Source organism: Sebastes fasciatus, chromosome 4 (assembly GCF_043250625.1).
Source record: "Sebastes fasciatus isolate fSebFas1 chromosome 4, fSebFas1.pri, whole genome shotgun sequence".
In the NCBI taxonomy this organism is placed as follows: Eukaryota; Metazoa; Chordata; class Actinopteri; order Perciformes; family Sebastidae; genus Sebastes; species Sebastes fasciatus.
The window spans coordinates 24,242,825-24,265,062 of NC_133798.1; the positions used below are offsets into that span (position 1 = coordinate 24,242,825).

At 39.6% G+C, this 22,238-nt stretch overlaps 2 protein-coding genes across 2 annotated transcripts; one reads left to right on the forward strand and one right to left on the reverse strand.

Moving 5' to 3' along the window:
* Window positions 1-356: 356 nt before the first annotated feature.
* st8sia2 (ST8 alpha-N-acetyl-neuraminide alpha-2,8-sialyltransferase 2) lies at window positions 357-18,112 on the forward strand. The gene is made up of 6 exons (XM_074633004.1): window positions 357-873; window positions 2,303-2,359; window positions 4,039-4,173; window positions 4,269-4,526; window positions 8,853-9,146; window positions 13,841-18,112. The coding sequence occupies exons 1-6, from the start codon at window positions 776-778 to the stop codon at window positions 14,151-14,153; spliced, it is 1,155 nt and encodes a 384-aa protein (XP_074489105.1). The 5' UTR covers window positions 357-775; the 3' UTR covers window positions 14,154-18,112.
* fam174b (family with sequence similarity 174 member B) lies at window positions 16,280-22,198 on the reverse strand. Its single transcript, XM_074633005.1, has 3 exons — window positions 21,501-22,198; window positions 19,855-19,986; window positions 16,280-18,415 (listed from the first exon to the last, which is right to left on the reverse strand). Exons 1-3 carry the CDS (start codon window positions 21,779-21,781, stop codon window positions 18,412-18,414), a joined length of 417 nt encoding a protein of 138 aa, XP_074489106.1. The 5' UTR covers window positions 21,782-22,198; the 3' UTR covers window positions 16,280-18,411.
* Between the last annotated feature and the right edge of the window lie 40 nt (window positions 22,199-22,238).

Sequence of the window (22,238 nt, forward strand, 5' to 3'; positions counted from 1 at the left end):
AGTATAGGCTAATTAACTATCAATTGAATTAAAAAGGATATAGAAAAAACTAATTAAATACACAAATAAAGAAATCATAAATAAATAATGAGATGCAGTGTTCTGACTTATTCAGATGACTAGTAATGATGTATCAAGTCTGACAATTTTGTTATATCAAATGTAAAATATAGGAATCCATATAGGTTAAATAAGGTTGCCAAATCTTCAGAAAGGTGTGTGTATTCATTTCTCAGGGTATATATGTGATCTTTTCAAGTGGAAAGCAGCTGTTCATTTGTGCAAAACCTGCCTCCTGATGCACCTGTACTGCGGTGTTATAGTGAGCACCTGGAGGAGGAGGGTGGTGGGTAAAAGATGTAGTAACTGCGCCTTTAAGGCTGCATGTGGTCTCTCTCCATCTCTCTCTCTGCTCCCATGGCAGGCAGGCAAGCTGTGGAGGTGCACGCTTTCAAAGTTTGACTGGGGAATAGAGGAGGCACCGGTGGAGAAACAAGCAGCAGCAGCATCGAAACACACACAACACACAACACACACACACAGCAGGAAATGAGCATCTGAAAGAGAGAAGAGAAGAGAAGAACCGCACAGCCTGCTGGGAGTGTCCGATAATAAGAACAATGGGAGAGAGACAGACGGCCGAGCAGGATTTTTCTCGATGTGTAAAATGAAGAAACACAAGAAGGTTAATGTGAGCCAGTGTTAGCTGGAAGGAGGGACTCCTGGCTGCAGCCTCCTCCTCCTCCTCTCCTCTTCCTCCTCCTCTTCCTCAGCCATGCCGCTGGTATTGCGCACGCTGTTGTTCGGCTTTGTAACGCTGCTCGTTGTGCTTTTGATCATAGATGATATTGCAGAAGTGGAGAAAGAAACTGCGTAAGTAGCCCATTTGCTTATTCCCCCCCCCCCCATGCATGCATTGCATTGTGTGTGTGTCCATTGTTTCCTCTTGTCCAGCAGGTTTATTTCCTCTCACAGGACTGGATCTGTGAAGTGGTGGAGGTGGTGTTGGTGTTGGTGGGATGAGGGAGAAAAAAAAAAAGAATAAATGAGTGAAATAAATGAGTTGAGTGGAAGTTGAATGTGTAGTATTTAAGATTTGTTTCTACATTTGTAACACTTGGGTGCAGCAGTAGCAGCTGTTCCCGACAGCAGCCTGCCAAGGGTCTCCAAGGATTAGGCTATTTGTCTTGCAGCAGCCTGCATGCAGGATGGGATACATTTACACTATAAGAGAGTCTGTGTGTGCATGTGGAGGATGTGTGTGTGTGTGTGTGTGTGGGGGAGAGAAAGAGAGAGAGAGAGAGGGGTGGTGGGGGGACAACAGATTGGAAACAAACCCCTCTTTCTTTTTCTTTTCCATTTTCAGACTTTGAAATGTTGAGCAGTGCAGCAGAAATTCTTCCCTGCCCCACTTGCATTTGACCCGCAAGAAAATGCATTCTCAATTTAGCACCAAAAATACTTCTGTCACACACACACACACACAAAACCAAACCAGACCTCACCAGTGCAACATGAACATCCTTCTTCTTCTTCCTCTCATCATTATCATCACTGCTCTAAAAGATGTGCTGTGTGTGCTACCTACCTGAATTGCACAAAAAAAAGCTTTTTTGGATCCTCACATTTCCCCTTCAGCATTCACATTTTGTTTTGAATGCAATTACCCGGCTGTGGCTCACGTTGTAATGAGGTCATATTGGTTTGTGGTTCGCCGTGGAAGAGGAACCAGAACCAATTCAACTCCTGCATAAACGCAGCTTAACACAATCCCAACAATATATTTAAAGCCACCACCAGCGTTGTAAAACGAGTGAGACGAACGGGCCCACCTGTCTGTCAGAGAAGTCGCTCTTCTGTTTCTCGCTCCTTTTTAAGACAAAGCGTGTCACGATTTTTACCACATGTGACCAAGGTCATGATTGCAAAACAGGCCGATATGAATGCACATACAGTGTGTTTACTGTAAATGCATATTGGCTGGCGTCTTCAACACCCCTGTAAAACAGATTGCTCACTTCCCTGAGAATAGAAAACCTCCTTTCAGTATAATGGGGCTCCATTAAGGCCACATTTCTCCTCATTACATCAGCAAATGGGTCCACAGTGGATTGCTTTAAAAACGCCTTGGTGCACGCTTTGCACCTTTATTCTCTCGTCTTAAAAGACGGAAGTATACACGCCTGGTATTGAATACCGTGGGTGGATTATCGTTACAGGATATGATTACAGGAAGCATCAGTCCATTATCAACCAAGGTTTCATGATTCATAATTCAATCTAAATCTTTATTTCCTTCTAGAAATACCGGACATTCAAAGAGGAAGAACTTGCACCGGCTCATCCCTAAACCGCACAGGTCTGAAATCCAATTATCTCCACGCACACACACACACGCACATATACATATACATCCGATATACATATACGTATTGCTGTAGACCACCAGTGATGAGCTCACTGCTCTTCCTATATAATTTTTATAGTTGGCATTGGTCATTTGATTCCGTTGCAGTCTTGACAGTGAGTCATTCACAGCGAGCGTCTCATTACTTTTTACAGCGAGAAGGCAGCTGCTATAAATACCCATCAATGTGGTGGTGGTATCCGTGTGATAGCGAAAAACATCTGCCATACATATCTGCTGAATTAAAAAATGCTGTGTTTCAAATAACATCAACTTTATTGCATTTAAGACTCATTGGAGCCAAGTCAATGTTGTTCATATACAGCGGTGGAGAAAGTATTCAGACCCTTTGATGAAGTAGGAATACCCCATTACATGTAAAAGTCCTGCATAATAATGTACATAAGTATTGTCGCTAAAATGTATTTAAAGTATCGAAAGGGCACTGCCCCCATGTTATATCTGTTTCAGTTTTATTTGTCATATGCAGGTTAACACAGGGTCAACGGTGCAATGACATGTATAGGATGAGAGAACAGGTCAGCTCAGCAATAACAGCAATAGTCACGTAAGATAAAATAGATAGAATAAGATAGAATAACATTAATAAGATAAAATGATAAGATAAAGTGATAAGTTGTAAGAACAAAAGTGATAAATAAAACAAAAATAGAGTACTATATACAGTGACAGTAACTCCAACAGTATTGTACAAATAGAATGAGATATATAGGTTATGAGAATGCAACAATATAAATGGATAGCTAAATAAATATATTAATTTTGTTCATATACAGTGTTGGAGAAATAATACCTCTATGTAAAAAATACTCCATTACAAGTAAATATCCTGCATAATAAGGTACATAAAGTATTGTTGCTAAAATGTATTTTAAGCACCAAAAGTACTCCTTATGCAGTAAGCTGCCTTTCAGTTTTTTATTTGTCATACGTAGGTTAACACAGGGTCAACGGTGCATTGAAATGTGTAGGATGAGAAAGCAGTAAAAGCAATAGTGGCATCAGTTAAGGTAAAATGACAATAATAAGATCGGATAACATTAATAAGACAATGATAAGATAAAGTGAAAATAAGTTGTGAGAAATAAAACAAAAATAGAGTACTATATACATGTGAAATTGAGGATTGCATGTAAAAGTAAGTGACAGTATCTCTAACAGTATTGTACAAATTAAATGAGAAAGAGGAATGAGATAAATAGATGGCTCAATAAAAAGCTATATCAATATAATTAATATATATTATATGATCTTTATGTAAAATCTTACTGTACAATGTAGTTAGTAGTGCACAGTTGTAGTGCAGTAAAAATATAATTAATGTAGCATAAAAGAGTAAAGCTTTAGTTACTTAAGAAAACATTTGCAGCAACAAGTGTTACATTCCACCACTGTTTGTATAAACCAAAATCACAAATTAGTCTCAGAGGGATTTCTAATCTTCTGTACAACATACGACACCCTCTGTTCTTAGATAGGAAAAATAACCCTTAAATTAGGAGGGGAAAAAGAGGGATAAATTCACACAATACATGCACAAATAACGAGGCTGTTGTTTCTTATTGATCTTTAATAGTGTGTTAATAACATGACTTTCCGTTCTCATTTAGAAAAGCTGCAGCACATCCGACTGCTTTGACGAGATCTAGCAAAGACGTGAATCATCTCGGCTCGAGCTACAACAACACCGTCAAGCTCTCGACAAACAGCTGGACCTTCAACAAGACCCTCTCCAACCTCATCAGGCACACTCATCTCTTTCTTATATCAACACAGTTTTCACACCCGACCGAGCGGAGGCTTTCATAACCAGCGTGTATTATTTTTCTCCTTTTCACAGAAAGAATATTCTGCGGTTTCTGGATCCGGAGAGAGACATCTCTATTCTGAAGGGCACGCTGAAGCCAGGAGATATCATCCACTATGTGTTTGATCGCCACAGCACCACAAACATCTCAGAAAATCTCTACCGTCTTCTGCCAACCGTATCCCCCATGAAGAACCAGCATCACAGGCGCTGCGCCATTGTGGGGAACTCTGGGATCCTGCTGAACAGCAGCTGTGGACCCGACATCGACTCTCACGACTTTGTTATCAGGTATTTTTTTTTTCCCTCTTCACAAAAAAAAGTGATTTCAGGTTTGGAAGTCTTCCACTTGGAATAAATCATAAAACATGAGAGTCAGAGTTGTCCCGTAATTGAAATGGATTGGCACATTAGTTTCAGTTTTAGGTTTATCTCACTTTACTGAGAGCATAATTCACATTGGAATGATAATCACTTTCTCCAGTTCTCGGTTTAATTCAGGTTTAGCGTTGGTGCTCACACAACTGGAAATATATTAATTGCACTTTTGAAAAAGCTGTCAAAGCTTTTTAATGATTTAAAGCTGGAAATGAGCTGCCGGACTGAGAGCAATTAAATGCATGATTATACATTTATACTGACATTTTGAAAAGGCCTTTACATCCTGCAGAAAGACATGGGGCTTTTCAAAGAAAAACCCCGTCGCTCTCAGGGGTCCTGCTCTCATTTACCACAGAGTTGTGTTTGTGAAGCCATCACCCGGCTCTGTGTTGTGTTTAAGGAGTCGCTGAGTGGGTTATTTATCACTATTCATGCTTGTCATTGGAAGAAAGTAAATCTGTCTAGGGTTATATTATAATGGAAGATGCAAAACAACAAGTATTCTGGCTCGGGATTCTGTGTAGAGCAGAACAATCTTAACAAAAGAGGTATCTACTGTGAAAAACATCCTCTAATAAATCAATTACTTTAATGTTGTTGCATAAATGGAGCAGGAAGTAGCCGTCTGCCGTAGCGCCTCATTGAGCTGATTGATCGATGGCTCAATAGGCCTCAAAGTCCTCATGCGTCCCCTTTTTTATTCTGAAATTGATTCTGTTGTCTGCACGTTTTGTCTTCTCTAAGTGCTGCGATGTTATGCTGACGATGAGAGGTCACGATGTCCAGACCACGGCAGCAGCATGATAATAACGCCGGGCCGCGGCGGTAATGGTTGGCTGAAGGCAGACAACAGGGAATGTGGCATTTTGAGAAGCTGAGGAATTTGCTCTGGCATTCACGTATCAGATAGAGAGATAATGCCTCGGCTAAATATAGATATCTGCCCTATGCTGGGTCTCCACAAAGTGGGATGGTTCAGTATTTTGGGTTATAGATTATTTCAGCTCGGCGTTGTGATAAGAAACAAACGGAATAATTTGGTGCACTTGAGCAATTTATTGAAACTTACAAAGATAAATTAGTGAGTTGATGGTGCACATTTGTCTCACTGCTTTGAAGCAACTGTACATCAGCTGTCATAGTCAACACATTCTCATCCCAACTCGTCACATACGAGGCACTTCGTCACTCCCCTTTGGCGTCACTTTATTTTTGGCATCAAACCCGCTATAGTTAGGTTTAAGAAAGAACTACATGGTTGGGCTTAAATCTACTCCCTGAAAGTGAACGTTGTGAAGACGAGACACAAACAAATTGCTGATTGTAACATAAAAGTGAAACTTATCGCACGGTAGGGATGTGACGGTGAGGAAATTTCCCCCACCGGTTAATAAACTTGTGACAACACCGGTGTTACCGATAACACTGGATATTTACAGCAAAAGATGTCGCTGAATATCTGGAGAGTGCTTACTTTGATCTTTAATGTCAGATGGCTGTCCCCCCCGGTCCAGCTTTCGCTGCGGGGCTGCAGGTTTCCACCCGGCACTGCTGCGCCGCGCACACCAGCTATGAACGGTCCGTTCTCCGCACGGCAATTACATCATTAACATTATACCTAACATATAACCTTATAGCATTGGGTTTAAATCTGAAATATTGCCAAATAGGCGATTTTGCTTTTCACTTTGACACCAAATCCTCCGCCATCGTCTGTCAACTCTCCCTCGTCCCGTGTTTGTGAAATCTGACTCCTGCTACTCTGCTGAGAGTCCGTACGGAGAAGACACTTTCTCTTTCAGTTTGTAGCGTCCGCCTTCTGACTTTGTATTGATAACACGGTGTTGATTTGTGAAAATTAACTAAATGGGTTTTATTTTAAAAAAAAAGCAAGACAACGGTGGCTGCGGTGGGCAAATAATGTAATCAGTGTATGCTCGAACACCGTGTAAAACTGGTAACACCGACCACCACACTCCCGGTGCACTCTCTCGGAGGAGTTACTGTTGCTGTGGATAGGTTTACATTATAGTTAATGGAACACCCGGTGCGTTTCATACCGGCGCTCAAGGGGGCCTTGTGCGGTGTTACCGAATTTTTCTGATGAAACTTGACTGAATAAAATTAATTATCACAAAGCTGAAATGTTGATGTTCTGGAGATGCGTGGTTTTCACTGGACAGCAGCCACAAGTGTATGTGTAAATTAGAATATGTTAGGTTATTAATAATCAGCACTCCTGGTTTGTTTTGCTGCCACGCTGCAGAGAATAGAGATGCTTCACTGTGAAGCAGATAATTACCGGCTTTGTGTTTTCTGGTATTTACTCGGAGGCCGAGGTTAACGGCAATAAATAAACTGCCATCCTGCTTTTCTGCTGAATTTCACTTATATTTCTGCTCTATTTCACTCCTGGTAGACGATTGTGTCAGGCAAACAGTTTGACTAGCTTGAGGACATGAACAGATGGATGGTAAATTGAAGGGAAAAGCAAAATACAAGTGTGTTAGTATGAGATGCTGGAAGATCTTTGAAAAGGTATATATCTGAAGTTAATTACTGCAGAGTGGCAGGCAGCTTTAGTCACTTAAATTTGCTCATGAAAATTAAATACCTGTCACAATAACGCTGGTTTACATCATCATTCAAATTTCATTAAAGCTGCAGTTGTTGAGCAAATATGATAAAAAGTTATTTTTATAAAATGGTCACTATATTCTGATCGTAGTGCATGAGACAGATAATCTGTGGAAAAAAAACATGTTCATCTGTGTCCTCCCGCCCACCGGCCGAGACACAAACTTTCTGATTTTACTGCTAAACAGTCACTAAAATATGTTTCTGAAAATATTTGAGGTGAGAAATAGGCATTATAGTAACCGAATCTTGATTCATATTTGATCAGCGCTGCCTAGTTTGACCGTTTGATCTGAGTTTGACAGTTTAGCGAGCAGTGATTGACAGCTGCCGTACAGACTGCTCGGCTCTGATTGGTTGTTTTCCTTCAGCGCTGTGAAATCTTACAAATGTCATCAGGAGCACAGGAGGCAGAGTGACAAGATTTTTTTCACAGATTATCTGTCTCATGCACTACTGTCAGGATATAGTGATCGTTTTAAAAAATAACTTATCATATTTGCTCAAAGTTACCAACTGCAGCTTTAAGGGCATGTGTGATTGAAGTGTAGATTTTGGGGCTTTCGTTTAGTGTAAGCTCACGGTGAAGACCACAGTACGTGAACTGCATACACATTGTCATATTTATCAAAGCATTCAGTGACCCCTCACGTCCTGCATTAATTACATCTGCATTAATGTTTCTCCACTCATTTATTAAAGTTTTCCCTTTTAATTTGTCAAACCAAATGAGGCAACAAGCTCCACTCGCTGTCTTTATACTCAGTTTCTGAAATCAAAAGTCTGTTGAATTTTCTGAATTCTTCTGAGTTTTTTTAAATTTCATTAAATAATTAACAACAGCTCACTACACACAGAGACATTTCAGGCTCTGTCTCAGCGCGTGTGTGTTAATACAAAGGAAAATGTAAGAAGAAAATGCTCACTCCATATGGGATGGGGTGTAACGACCGATATATCGATTCAATGATCAACGATCCAATATCAACGATGCAAAGTGAAAATATTGATGCGTACGTCATCTTTAAAATACCTTTATTATGAAATTCCCAATTTATATTTATTATTTTTATTAAAAAGAATATATTTTTTTCATTCAAATGTCTGGAAGAGCTCAGTAATAAAATTGTCAAATCATATTTTAATTAGGGTTGTGATGTGATATAAATTTAACTGATTGTGTCAAATGGACATAATATATCATCTCATATCGATCATCTCATATCGATCGCAGGCCCCTGAAATGAATCAAATCGAAATTGTATCGTGGCAGACTTTGTAATATCAACAAATATCGTATTGTTGTCCAAAGAATCGAAACTTGTGATTTACACAGCTATGTCGTAGCTTTATCAGTCACTGAATCTGAACTGAAAGGGAAACTTGTGGTAGAATTAGCACTGTTAACTATACGATAGACTTGTCCCCTCCAAAGAACTTTCATTAGATGAAGCTGTGTTGGTTTCGCATCATGGTCGTACACTTCATTGAGAAACTTTGCTTCGTGTTTGCAGACGTTGACGGTAAAGAGGTTCAGATTTAAAAGACAAGAGAAACAACATAGTAAAGGAAATTGACGTGTAGTTTGCTTGTTCTAAGGTGTAACCTGGCACCCGTGGAGGAGTACTCTCAGGACGTGGGGCGGCGGACCAACTTGGTGACCATGAACCCTTCGGTGGTGCAGCGGGCCTTCCAGGACCTGGTCAGCGAGGAGTGGAGGGATCGCTTCCTGCAGCGGCTCCAAAGCCTCAGCGGCAGCGTGCTGTGGATCCCGGCCTTTATGGCCAAGGGTGGAGAGGAGCGTGTGGAGTGGGCCCTTCGTCTCATCCTGCTGCACACCGTGGACGTACGCACCGCCTTCCCGTCGCTGCGCCTTCTCCACGCTGTCAGAGGGTAAGATGCCGCTCAGTACTGCTCCTGGTTAAGAACACCTGTGAGCAGCATAATGAAGGGGTCGTCTGGCTCTAATCTGCAGCTATTTTTAAACCGAGCATTAAAGCTACTCCGTCTCTCTTCGCTCGGTGTGCACCTGGAGTCGTTCCACCGAATCTGTCTAGATCAAGTGTGAAATCTCTCTTTTGTGTGTTTGATTCTGAGTTTGAGTCTGTGCATTCCAACACCCGAACCTCCCTACTATTTAGTACGCCAGAAAAAGATTTAGTATGTCAAAAACACCATTATACACATACTACATCCTGTCGCATGTTGCAGTATGCAAGCCAGCATGCTTTTCTGGTTATCAGAATGTACTTTGTAAGGACAGCTGGAGTATATACTAAAAGTAAATGTCATTTGGAACGCAGCCACAGTTCAAGAAGACATATCAGTCTATTTTATGATTTATTTGTCATTCATCAATCATTTTGGGAACAGCACCTATTTGCTTTCTTGCGGCGAGTTAGATGTGAAGGTCAATACTGCTCTCTCATTTGTCTGTTAAGTAAGAAGCAGGAGCCAGGAGATGGTTAGCTTAGTGTAAAGACTGGAAACGGGGGGGAAGCTAGATCAGTTGAAAGTTCAAAAACATGTCTACCAACATCTCTAATGCTCTCTAGTTATCACATTGTTTCTATGTTTAAAGGAACAGTGTATATTAATATATTATTCAATATTTTATTTTAATGTGTAATATTCATAACTATGTTTTCATTAGTGTTTAATCACCTGAAACTAAGAATCATGTTTTCATTAGCTTAGAATGAGCCCTTCATATCTACATAGGGAGCAAGTCCTCTTCATGTAGTCCGCCATGTTGCTCTGTCATGTTTCTGCTGTAGCCCAGGACGGACAAACCAAACACTGGCTCTAGAGAGAGACTTTCATGTTTTTACGTTACACTCTTGTGTAACGTAAAACGTTTTTACGTTACACTCTTGTGAAACTGCGGAAACGTGAGCCGCAGTGTGCAAAACCGTGGTACCGCCAGTGGCTATCTGACTTTTCCTAAAGTAGTGTTATTATGGTAAGGACGGCGTTACCACGGTTTTGCACTCGGCGGCTCACGTTACCGCAGTCTTGGAAAGGGAGGAGTGAGTGGAGGGTTACTCAGTCGGTTGCAATCTGCAACCACACCACCAGATGTCACCAAATCCTACTCACTTTACCTAATCTTAATCTGCACACAAGCAGAAATGTTACAAGACCAAGAGTTTACAACCACACTAGCAGCTTTGTGAGGCTGAACCAAGCCCCCCAGGAAGAGCGCTGGTCGTGGATCCCAACTTTCGTAGTGGCCAAACGGCGATACTACAACTTCCGTGTCTGTCACGTGATGCCATTGGGCCCAAAAATACTTTTTCCCATAGATTTATATTGGGAAATAGACGTCTGTAATTCAGAGGATTTTTTTTTTTTTTTAGGTAAATCAACTTCCCACAAACACTTTACGAACACTTCAATGGCCCTCATTTAAATCAATAGCTATTATTTAAATCATTAGGTCCTAAAAGTTGTAAAATTCACTAATAGCCGAATCCAGAGTTATTTCCCTTCCTCCGTTCATGTGAATGAGACCCAGATCGAGGCTGGACCGAGGGTCGGGAGGCGGAGTTAGCAGGCCGTGACGACACCGTGACGGTTGTTACCCCGTGACCAAGCCATGTGACCATGTGGGAAAAGTCAGGGGATCACAAAAGTCAGTAAGATTCATCTGCTGGGGACCGTGAATGAATTTCATTCCAGTTCATCCAATATTTTTTTAGATATTTCAGTCTGGACCAACGTGGTGGACAGACCGACCAACACAGTGATTGATATTTCCTCCTTTAGAGCCGCGAGCCCGGCTAAAAACAAAAGCTGTGCTTTTACGGGGAGTCCCATGCTTTGACTATTTCTTGGTGATCAACAGCACTGACTTCCCGGAGTCTTGTCGTCACTGTGAGGTTACCAGGCAACCAGCAGTAACACTACATAGAAGTGCGGATAAACTGTTGTTCTTGGTTATCGATCCTCTCAGTTAACTCTCTGCAAGAAATCAAATAAGCACATTTCCCCAAATGTCAAGCTATTCCTTTAATTGAAGCTCACTTCTTCTGACACTGACCACTCGGTGTTCATTCTCAGCTTTTGTGCATTGATTTAAACACTGATTTACTGCCAACATTTATGAAAATGCTTCATGAAGAGATTAATTTGCCGTTTGTTCAAATTATGTCCAAAAATACTGCTTACTTGTGAGCTCCAAATTGTGTTATTTAGATATTGTATTTGACAGTGGCTCAGGAATAGCACAGATAATAAGTAAGTAGCATAACAGGACTTATATATTTAGTTAATCCTTATTATTTGTGTTGATTTAGAACTGGATCTTTTTTGAGGAAATGTTTTTGCAGATCTGTTAAATACAGCCTCCTTAGCCTTCAGGCTGTTATAAAATCCCTCTGTGCATTTTTTGTAGTTGTCCTTGCTTCTCTCTCTCATCACGACCAGACTCTGCTCGGGATCTTTCCTGCTTTGCTAAAAGCCTAACAGCCACCGCTGGTCAGTGACCACATTACGCCATTTAGTATGCCCCAACTAACACCCTAATTGTGAAAGGGGTAGAACTGGGCCATTACTTTTGTAGTTAACAGTCTGTTTGATCCGTGTTTTACAAGAGAAAATAATTCACCTGAAATCGTCTTGTAGATGAAACGCATGCCTTTTTCCCCTCTTTATAGTGCTGTCTGATAAATGCTCCACCTGACCTTGTTCTTTTCTCAGTAACACTGAACTTTAATTCCCCATCATGTGCAGTGGAGGACAAAGGATCCGCTCATATTCACTCCAACCAAATGCTACATCAGACCATTTCACTGTTAATTAGGCCGTCTCTCCTCTTGCTTGTTAAAATGCTGATCACCTGCTGTAGTGTTTGGTTGGACTGTAAACCTGCCCTCTGGAGTTTGCCCTTCACGGCACACGAGCTGCTTTAAATAGTACAACCTCTGCATCTCAACACGACCTTCCGCACGAACCACAGCGTGCACGCAGCCAGAGGAGGCAGCAACAGCCTCGAGGCTGGAGGAATGGGCGAGTGACTGGAAAGGAAAATGAAGTTGGGGCGATTGAACGTCTGACCACCTGTCCCTGGAGCTGCTCCTGAGGGCGGCATGCGGCAACTCACTGTCTATTATCGGAGCTCCTAGGTCACGTAGAAGAAGTAGAGGAATACAATTGTGCAGAGCAGCGCTAGCGTGTGCAGTTCTGTTTAACATGCTGCTTCTGAACCACCACATATCCACCTGAACAAGTAATGAAACATTCAAGAGTTATTTTTAAGAAACATCTCTGCCAATGTGGTGAGATCAATCTATTTTTTTTCATCATTGCATCATGCCTTTCTCTGGAAACTAGACAAATAGAAATAATTTGTTTCCCGTGCAGATGGCTGTACTAGACTCTTGGGCCAGGAAATGTGTGGAATGATTTTGTTTTAGTGTGTTCAGCATAGGGCTGAGAAGAAACAATTCTTTTATTGTCAATCTGTACTGATGGAAAAGATATCCGCACACTTAATCTATGCAGTAAGTGTGCGGCTATCTGCTCCATCAGTTTGGACTCATTGATGCTTCCAGCACCTGAGCAAAGATTAAGCCAGGTGGAGAGGTGGACATCCTGCATTATTGTCTATTAGGACAGCACAATTAATCAAAACTTTATCGAAAACGCAATATGGGCTAATGAATTTTCAAATCGCAGGATGATTTTTGTTAGAGGCGAAATGTGTGTCGTTGAATATCACATCATACTCTACAAACTTGACAAATCTTTGTTTGGTACAGATCCGCACCAAAATCACACCATAATCATCTGAATATGTTTGTCAATGAAAATGAGAATTATGATGTGAAAATGATCGAACACTCTAATATCGCAAATCATATCACAAGTGCAATATCAGTCAAAATATTCGCAATTAGATATTTTTTCAGAAGCGCTATTGTCAAAATGTGATTTCCTAGACCCTAAAAATGGCATCTTCTGATTGCTTATTTTGTCCAATCAACAGTGCAAAACCCAAATATTCATTTTATAATGCTACAAAAGAGAGAAAACTAGCAAATCTTCACATTTCAGAAGCTGGAACCAGAGAATATTTACGACTTAAACAATTCATTTTCTATCAAAATTGACTTTCAATATAATTAATCGACCAGCTGCTTCAGCATTAGTAGACCACTAGACTAAATGACTTGTTAAGTGGGACATTTTTTGCAGTGCATCCACTGAGAAGAAGAGACAAAAAGATAAGTTATTGATTATCTGTGAGCAGACGGTCCTTGAAGCAGCAGCAGCTTGGTGGTCTGCAGCAGAGAAACATATCCGGCAGGCTTTAAATTTTTACTTAGTGTGTCTTGTTAGGATTCAGCTCCAGTCTGTGTGCTCCGGCATGCTGTATATCTGGATTAATATCAAATCCCAGAGAGGAGAGGACGGTCTTATAGAGGAGATAAGTGTTGCTTCCTAGTGAATACTGACTTTAGTGTGCTACCTAGAAAAGAGCTCGGAGACCTTGAACATATTCTCCCTTCTGCAGTATTTCTAGATGACAGTTATCGAACCATTGGATGCAGTTTATCACACACACTGTATGTCTTTGTCAACAGGTATTGGCTAACCAACCATGTCCACATCAAGCGTCCGACCACCGGGCTCCTCATGTACACGATGGCCACTCGCTTCTGTGAAGAGATCCATCTTTACGGCTTCTGGCCCTTCCCACTCGACCCGCAGGGCAAACCGGTCAAATACCACTACTACGACACCCTAAAGTACGAGTACACGTCCAGCTCCAGTCCTCACACCATGCCTCTGGAGTTCAGGACCCTGAGCGCGTTGCACAGACAGGGGGCGCTCCGGCTCCACACTGGGACCTGTGACGCAGACAGGAGACCACAAAAGGAGCTCCAGAGCAAATAGCGGTAAGGAAGGATCTCCTTGGAAACCGCTTTGACTCTGTACAAACAGTTTTTTCTTGCTACCGAACTTTTATGAAACTTGAATTAACTTATTTTCAGTAATTGGAATGAACTTTTTTTCTATTTCAAGCTCTTTTACTGACTTGTTCCACTGGTGTGTTTTACCTTTTAATGAGATTTCTATGGCAACCTTTAAAATAATGAGACCCTTTTTTCTGCTGGAACTGCTCATGGAGGTCCTGTCATGTCCATCTGTTGGCCCTTTATTTTTCTTAAACATACCATTTTAAAAAGCCCATCCAGGTTTCAAGTATGGTTATAAATTATGGACATATTTTTGTTTTCAAAATTTGTCATGAGATACCATCAATTAATTCCCTACTTGATGATATGATAGGGCTCCATTAAGGGTGTGTTGTAATTTACCCAGCAGGTCAACATCATTAAGAGCTGCTGAATTAATTTTCCCTTTTTGGGCCACAAGATGGAAGCACTTAATAATCAGGGAGAATGATGATGAAAGAAAAAAATTATGATGAAACACGTGTTTTTTTTATATGACGTTCAACTTGTGATAACAAATTTTCCTCTGATAGATTTTATGCTTTTGTAGCTTCTTATAAAGTACCGCCGTTGGTGTAAAAACAGGTAATTCATAAGCAAAAAAAATCCCAAAAGTCCAGTCATGAGCTGCCATGTGATACAGAAGGTTACCTTGAGAGCCAAACGGAGAAACAGCAGCACGTTGAATTGTATTCTGTGAGGATAAAGAGGGAGTGTACCGGCTGTTCACATAAGAATGTTTGCATAGTCTGAGCCGGCGGTAAACTCACTCTGTAAACTTTTCTCACAAAGAGCACCAGCCCTGTTTCTGCACTGGAAATGTTGGTAGTGAGGTCAGACAGTAGTTGTGTAGTAATAATAGTAAGAAGAGCTTTTTCTTAAATGAATGTATTGGTGATATTCTTACAAAATGCTGTAAGACATGAGCCCCTGAATGTGCTTTAAATAAATTCCTAGTTACAGTTTCAGTGCAGTAACACTGAGAGGAGGACGAGCTGATAACTTGTATGCCTTCATTCATTTTAAATGATGTATGAATTATACTTGTACAGTGTGTTTGGGTTAGTATTTACCCGATATAGGTTGATACAGATATTTGTAGATTTTGCCAGTATTTTGTGCCTATAATCAATAAATTAGACCATTTAAAAGTAGACCATTTCATATGCCCAGAAATAAAGCTGTTCAGGAAATGTGTTACATGACTGTCTTAATAGTGTCACCCACTTCTGAAACCCAGAGTATATTTTATTTTAGATTTGTTAAGTAATTGTGGTCAGGGAAGAAACTAAAAACCCAAACCAGACTGGTTTGTCAAACCAATACATCAGTTTAATGCTAGTTTAGATTATATTGGTACTTGTAAGCTCCACCTCAGTAAAAGCCTCAAAGTTCAGTTGCGATTTTATTTTTTTTTACGAGTTGTCTTGATGCTGACCTTTTTCCCAAACGCTTTGGGTATTTCACCACAACGAAAATGCGACCTTTAATAAAAATTAGCGGAAGTATTCAAGCTATTCCAAGAGCTAAACAAGTCGCCTCTCATGCGCTTCCAGCCATGTGATTTGTCCATGTTGTTTGGACAGGATTCGTCCGTTGACTTGCACGTAGGCTAACGACACGAGTAAAGTTAAGAATAGACAAGAAAGTTTTACTAGAGACATCGGCAGTCTGCAGAATGAAAGGTTTACTTGTGAAAGCTCGTCTGAGCAACACAGTTAAATTAATTAACCCAGAATCTGGAATTTGCTAGAGTTTAAACTTTCTAGTGACCTGTAGCTTCAGCTGAGAAACTGAGGGGATTGTGCTGTATAGTTTTTGTCATGTATACCGTATGTTCCATATAATTCCAGCCAACATGTGTCAGCTTTTGCATGTTTGGTTTTGTCTCGAAACATACAACTTGAGTATATTTCATTTTTTAGTTCTGAAAATATTCAGTCTGACTCAAGGACCCTATAAATGTGCAGTTCTGACAAAGCGAATGTACTTTTTTTTGTGGCAGAAAGCACAAAAGATCAGAATGGAGAAAAAAAAAAGAACACTTCAAGCCTTTCCCTTAAAACGATTTAACACTTCAAAGGAAGCAGTTTTATTTCAGTAGTGTTTCAAAGAAATGGAAACCGAGGAAACAGCCGTGGGTGCACATAACGTCTCTGTGTCAAAAAAACACAAACAGGGACTTGTTTTCAATAAAACAGTTTGAAACATTTAACTTTTTTTGGTTTAAATGTGGGATTAGGGAAATTAGCAACAGGCTCCAAATAGCTACCACAGGGACTTTGATTCATTTTACAACAGGAACTGTCTGCAGCTGATGATTCAGGTCTAATAAAAGTCCAGAATTAGCATCTTTAGATGAGCAGGGTTTTTCCACAATTTCACGCATGACTGAAGATAAAATCAAAGACGTTGGAAAAGGATAACTTGTACACGGGTGATGTACTCTCCTGGGACAAACAGCAGAGGCACAGAAGTGGATCTGCAGTTTTCTGCACATATACAGTGAAAGATGACACAATACTGAAATGAACAGCGGTCATATAGTCTGATGGAAAACATATCAAAAATATGGTTGATTCATATATGATTCAAAAACCTTATCAGACATTCACACATGATCCATGTCGCTTTTATATCCAACAATGACAATAAATGTATCCAGTCTTCTGTGAATGTCAATAACTTTGTTTAAAACAAAGAGAACCGTTCTTTTGTTGGGCATTGCAGTCATTTCTGTTAACTAAGGATGGAGATGGAGATGCAGCTGTAGGCCATGATGCACTATCAAATAACAGTCTGGATTAAAACAGAAGGTCACCTCCAAGAAACCTAATCCAGGTGTACTCTGCAATGTTGCTAGTTTACTGTAATTACATTTAGGGCGCAGACTGAGGCGAGGGAGGCTTGTGAGCTTCTCTGCTGTTTGTTTTTCGTACTTTATATCAGACTTCTGGTTGAATATTGTGTATTTGAATTAAAGATGCAACAAATTTAACAAATGGTTTTCATTGTTTTAATAGTAATTTAATAACTATCTAATGGGCCAAATCATTTGAGGACTGTTTTGAGCTCTGTATGGCCCGGGGGAAGCAACTCACCAGGGGAAAAATGTTCCTTTTCAAGTTAGACATTACAAGAGTCAGTGAGCCATTAATGGAAATGTTTGTGGGAGACTTTCCATAATACTTTACTAGCTGTACACCTACTATCTCAAACAAGATATGCCAGCTTTTGGGAATCATTTCTAGACATTATTTGGTGACATAATATTGAAAATAAGACACTGGGGGCATGTCGGACATGTTAAAACACTGTTGTTGATATCATTCAGTGGTTACTTGATTAAAAAGACATCGTCACATGATTGAACACACCCGATCACAACAGATTACAGCATTCACATTCAGAGCAGATGGAGTTACTCCATAATAAACACCTTACAAATATACCCTGACTACATTATTTGAGCTTTTAATCAAATTTGAACCTCGAAAAACGTAAAACTTCAGCTGAGATAGCAGCAAAACAGGAACGTCTACAACAACACACAGTAAAAAAATATACGCTTACTCCATATATAAGGACAAACAGTATATATGCACAATAAAGTGGTTAGTAGATAGAAATATATTTGGTATGAAAGTTTAGTTAAAAATATCAATTACTACTGTATATCAATAGATTCTTCAGAGTGTGCAATTTTTTTTTTTTTTTACATTTGAATAAAGTATCTTCTGCACAATATTTGTTAACATTTTCTGCATTAACTGATGTTTTAATAAGGGTATATCATAGCTTCAAAGCAGCCATTGGTTCCTTCCTCCTATTCAGTCCAACATTCTCAAGCTCAAAGGTAAAATTAAATCACAATTACTGTCAGAAAATGTAAAAAAAAGAAACCGTTATTTGAACTCCAAGTCGCTAACAGGCTGATTACTGAATGACCTTTGAGGAGAAGTCACAACAAGAAGCCTCCTGATCTTATTAATATCAGAAAGGTTATTTGTGCCACATGATAGAAGCGTCAGTAAAGCAGCAAACAATGATATCCATGCGGCTCCAGTCCTTTTGACACAGATAAAAGCCATGCACAAGCAGCATGTAATCTGATAAGACTCGAACAACACAAAAAAATACAGCAAATCACTTGAGTTGTCCCGGGCAACATCAAATATTGATGTCCATGCTGGGGTTCACCTGCAAAAGAAACATGAAAACTCAGTTAGACAGAACTGTATCTGGTGTTAACTGTCTATATGGTGAGGGGGAAATATGTTAGGAGGAAATAGAGTCCGGTCTAACTTGGAAGTCAGGAATGTCAGGTAAACAGGACGCCATATCTCCCTTTGAGGAAGTGGTTGTGTGTTCAAGAACAATGGAAAAGACGGAAGGGTGAAACCTACTATCAACATCAGATCAACTAAAACAATGTTCCTTTAAAATAGTGTTTTTTTCAAGAGGAGCAAATACATGTTTTAAAGCCATACTTAGATGCTCTTATTCTGCCTGTGTGGTTTTATACTACATCACATGACTTTGTGTGCTTAATATTAAGTGCAATAGATGTCTAGTAAAAGCAGTGAGACACTCCTATGTCTGTTTTAGTAGCACAGGCTGACTAACTTTGCCTAAACCATGGTGACACCCAGCAACGTTTAATAGTCAAAACAGAGTTGGGAGTAGCTTTACATAGGGAAATCAAGGTTTTATTACTACAATGGTAGCAACTATCAAGTGAGATAATAAGAGGCATTGAGAAAAAGACAAGGAAAACCAGGCAATATAAAAGTACAAAAATACTTTAAAAGGGTACAGTTTTTTAAATATACACTAATCTTTTAAAGTTCAGTTTGATCGAGTCAAACCCTTACAAGAAGGAGGCTAAATAACGCTCCAAATTTAAGCTAAATTTTGGTGAGGAAAAACTGGTATGGCCATTTTCAAAGGGGTCTCTTGACCTCTGACCTCAAGATATGTGAATGAAAATGGGTTCTCTGGGTACCCACGAGTCTCCCCTTTACAGACATGCCCACTTTATGATAATCACATGCAGTTTGGGGCAAGTCATAGTCAAGTCAGCACACTGACACACTGACAGCTGTTGTTGCCTGTTGGGCTGCAGTTTGCCATGTTATGATTTGAGCATATTTTTTTATGCTAAATGCAGTACCTGTGAGGGTTTCTGGAAAATATCTGTCATTGTTTTGTGTTGTTAATTGTTTTCCACTTATAAATATATACATACATTTGCATAAAGCAAGCTTATTTGTCCACTCCCATGTTGATACGCGTATTAAATACTTGACAAATCTCTCTTTAAGGTTCATTTTGAACAGATAAAAATGTGCGATTAATCGCGATTATTATGGACAATCATGCGATTAATCGGGATTAAAGATTCTAATCGATTGACAGCTTTAGTACAGATACATTTATGCAGAAATAAAGGACCACAGTGTGAATCATGGGCTAGTTTATCATTCCCTTATCCCACTTTACAGTGATAATTATCTCCACTGTTACAGTATCCACAGAGGGAATCATAGACCTAACTTCTCTCATATGTGTAGATCATTCTCAGTTCGATTAGGCCTGCCTTAATAACATGAAGTATTTTCAGTTCAAACACAACACACCTGTATTTGACGTCAAACAGCGTTGAGTCATCTTCATCATCGTTCTCCTCATTAAGAGGGGCCATCTCCACGCGCTCAGCAGGTGTCGTTATAATGTCATATTTCCGCGTTTTTCTGATTCGTCTCCCAGATCTGTGGCGAAGAAAAAAACGTTGCCAAAACATGAGACACAAGCACAAGAAAACAATTTCACCATTTAGGCTGACTGCCTAAACCACAACATCAGCTATAAACCTATTCTAGTTTTTTTCCAGCTGGATGAGGATTAAAGTGGGAACATTTTGACTTCTATTGATGCTCAAACTAATGCTTCCCTCTGATGAAATAGTGCTGAAATTATTATTTGACTGACATTAATTGAAAATTGTGTGATTCATCAAATGAAATGTCAAACATTCTCTAGTTACACCTTTTCAAATGTGATTATTTTCTGTTTTTTTTCTGTTTTATATATTTTTAAAGCAATATGAAGACCCCACATTGGGCTCTGGGAACTTGTGATGGCCATTTTCACTATTTTCTGATATTTTATAGACAAAAAAAATAGCATCAGATTAATCTGTGATGAAAAGTATCATTAATTGCAAGATGTTCTCTAGTTTTAAACTCTTTTCACGTCTTATTTAATCGTGTAATTGTTCAGGTATCTTTTAAATAACCCTGCATAGTAGTCTTAAATGCAAATTCTTCATACTGCCAATGAAGTACAGTGCATGTGAATAAAAACTAGGCTACATTTCTTTATTCAAATTTGAATATTAATGATGCCTATATTGTAAAAAAAAAAAAAGTCTCCCAGTTAGCTTCGAAAACATATTGATTTGATGGCGTTCGTGTGTGATTTATCAACTGAAATATCAAACATTCTCTACTTACACCTTTTCAAATGTGAATATTTTCTGTTTTTTTCTGTTTTATATCTTTTTTAAAGCAATATTAAGACACCACATCGGGCTCTGGGAACCTGTGATGGCCATTTTCACTATTTTCTGATATTTTATAGACAAAAAAATAGCAAAAGATTAGTTTTAAATTCTTTTCACGTGTTATTTAATCGTGTAATTGTTCAGGTATCTTTTAAATAACCCTGCATAGTATAGTCTAAATGCAAATTCCTCATACTGCCAGGAATACAGTGCATGTGAATAAAATCTAGGCTACATTTCTTTATTTAAATTTGAATATTAATGATACCTATAATGTAAAAAAAAAAAAATAGTCTCCCAGTTAGCTTTGAAAACTCATGTTTAAAATGTGTGTGTATTAAAGCATATTTTATACACTTTAAAAATGATTAACAGCAACAAGATGAATCTGTAATGAAATTGATGATTAAGTGCAGCTCTAATATGAAATATGACTACAGTAGACCTAAATAAATTCTATGAAATGATCAGAGCTGTAAAAATATATAATGCACACAGGTTTCCGACACATAAGGACAGTAAATAGCCTCCATAAAGCACCATCTGGTTGCTTAGGAGGATTATTAATAGGCCCAGAAACCAGGCACAACCACACGCTCCTAATCAATCCATTCTACCATGATCACACTGTGCATGGCAGCTTATTATAGGCATTATAATATAATAAATATAAGAGAAACCTTTCATTATAATATATATTAAACCTTTTGACCTCCTTACCTGACCACTTTGATGACTAGGCATGTGATGAGAGCAGCTGTTAACACGCAGATGAAGATAACAATGTTTTTCAGGGTTGGAAGATGCGTCATTAGAGATGAAATCCGGGATCCCTCTGTGACATTATGTGTCAGCTCATTTCCACTGACGACGGACGATGAGGATGATGAGGATGATGTTGAATTTAACTGCGTCGCGGGTGATGAAGGAGTTTGTGGTTCTCCACTGACCCTCCAAAGAGCTGCGATGAGAAAAGTTAAAACCAGATTGTATGCCACCATGGTTGCTGCTGCTGAGACAAAATTTTAAAAAAAAGCAGGATGTTTTTCTTTCAGTAGTTTTCTCTCCAAAACTAAGATGAAATGCGCACAGCAGCTGTCACATGATAGAGAGGATCAGGTTTATTATCACTGGCAGGTTGTGTTATTTATTTACACAATAAATATACATCTCCAATCCTCGTCCGAAACGTGTTTCCTTGAGGTGAGCTGCAGCGATTCCTTCCTGATTGCATTAGGACTGCGTGTAGAGATAGTAGAGATGGTAGAGATGTAGAGAGATGGGGATTATCCGCCTCCGGAAGAAGAAGCTCTGCAGGCTGGCCTGCTGCTGCTGCTGCTGCTGCTCGGTGCTGAAGAGAAGGGGAGCATTATGTGCGCCTGTGCTGCCTTCATGGCCGCCTCGTTATTTCCTAACACCGACAGTCAGACCTGCTGGCAACAACACATACAGTCGATT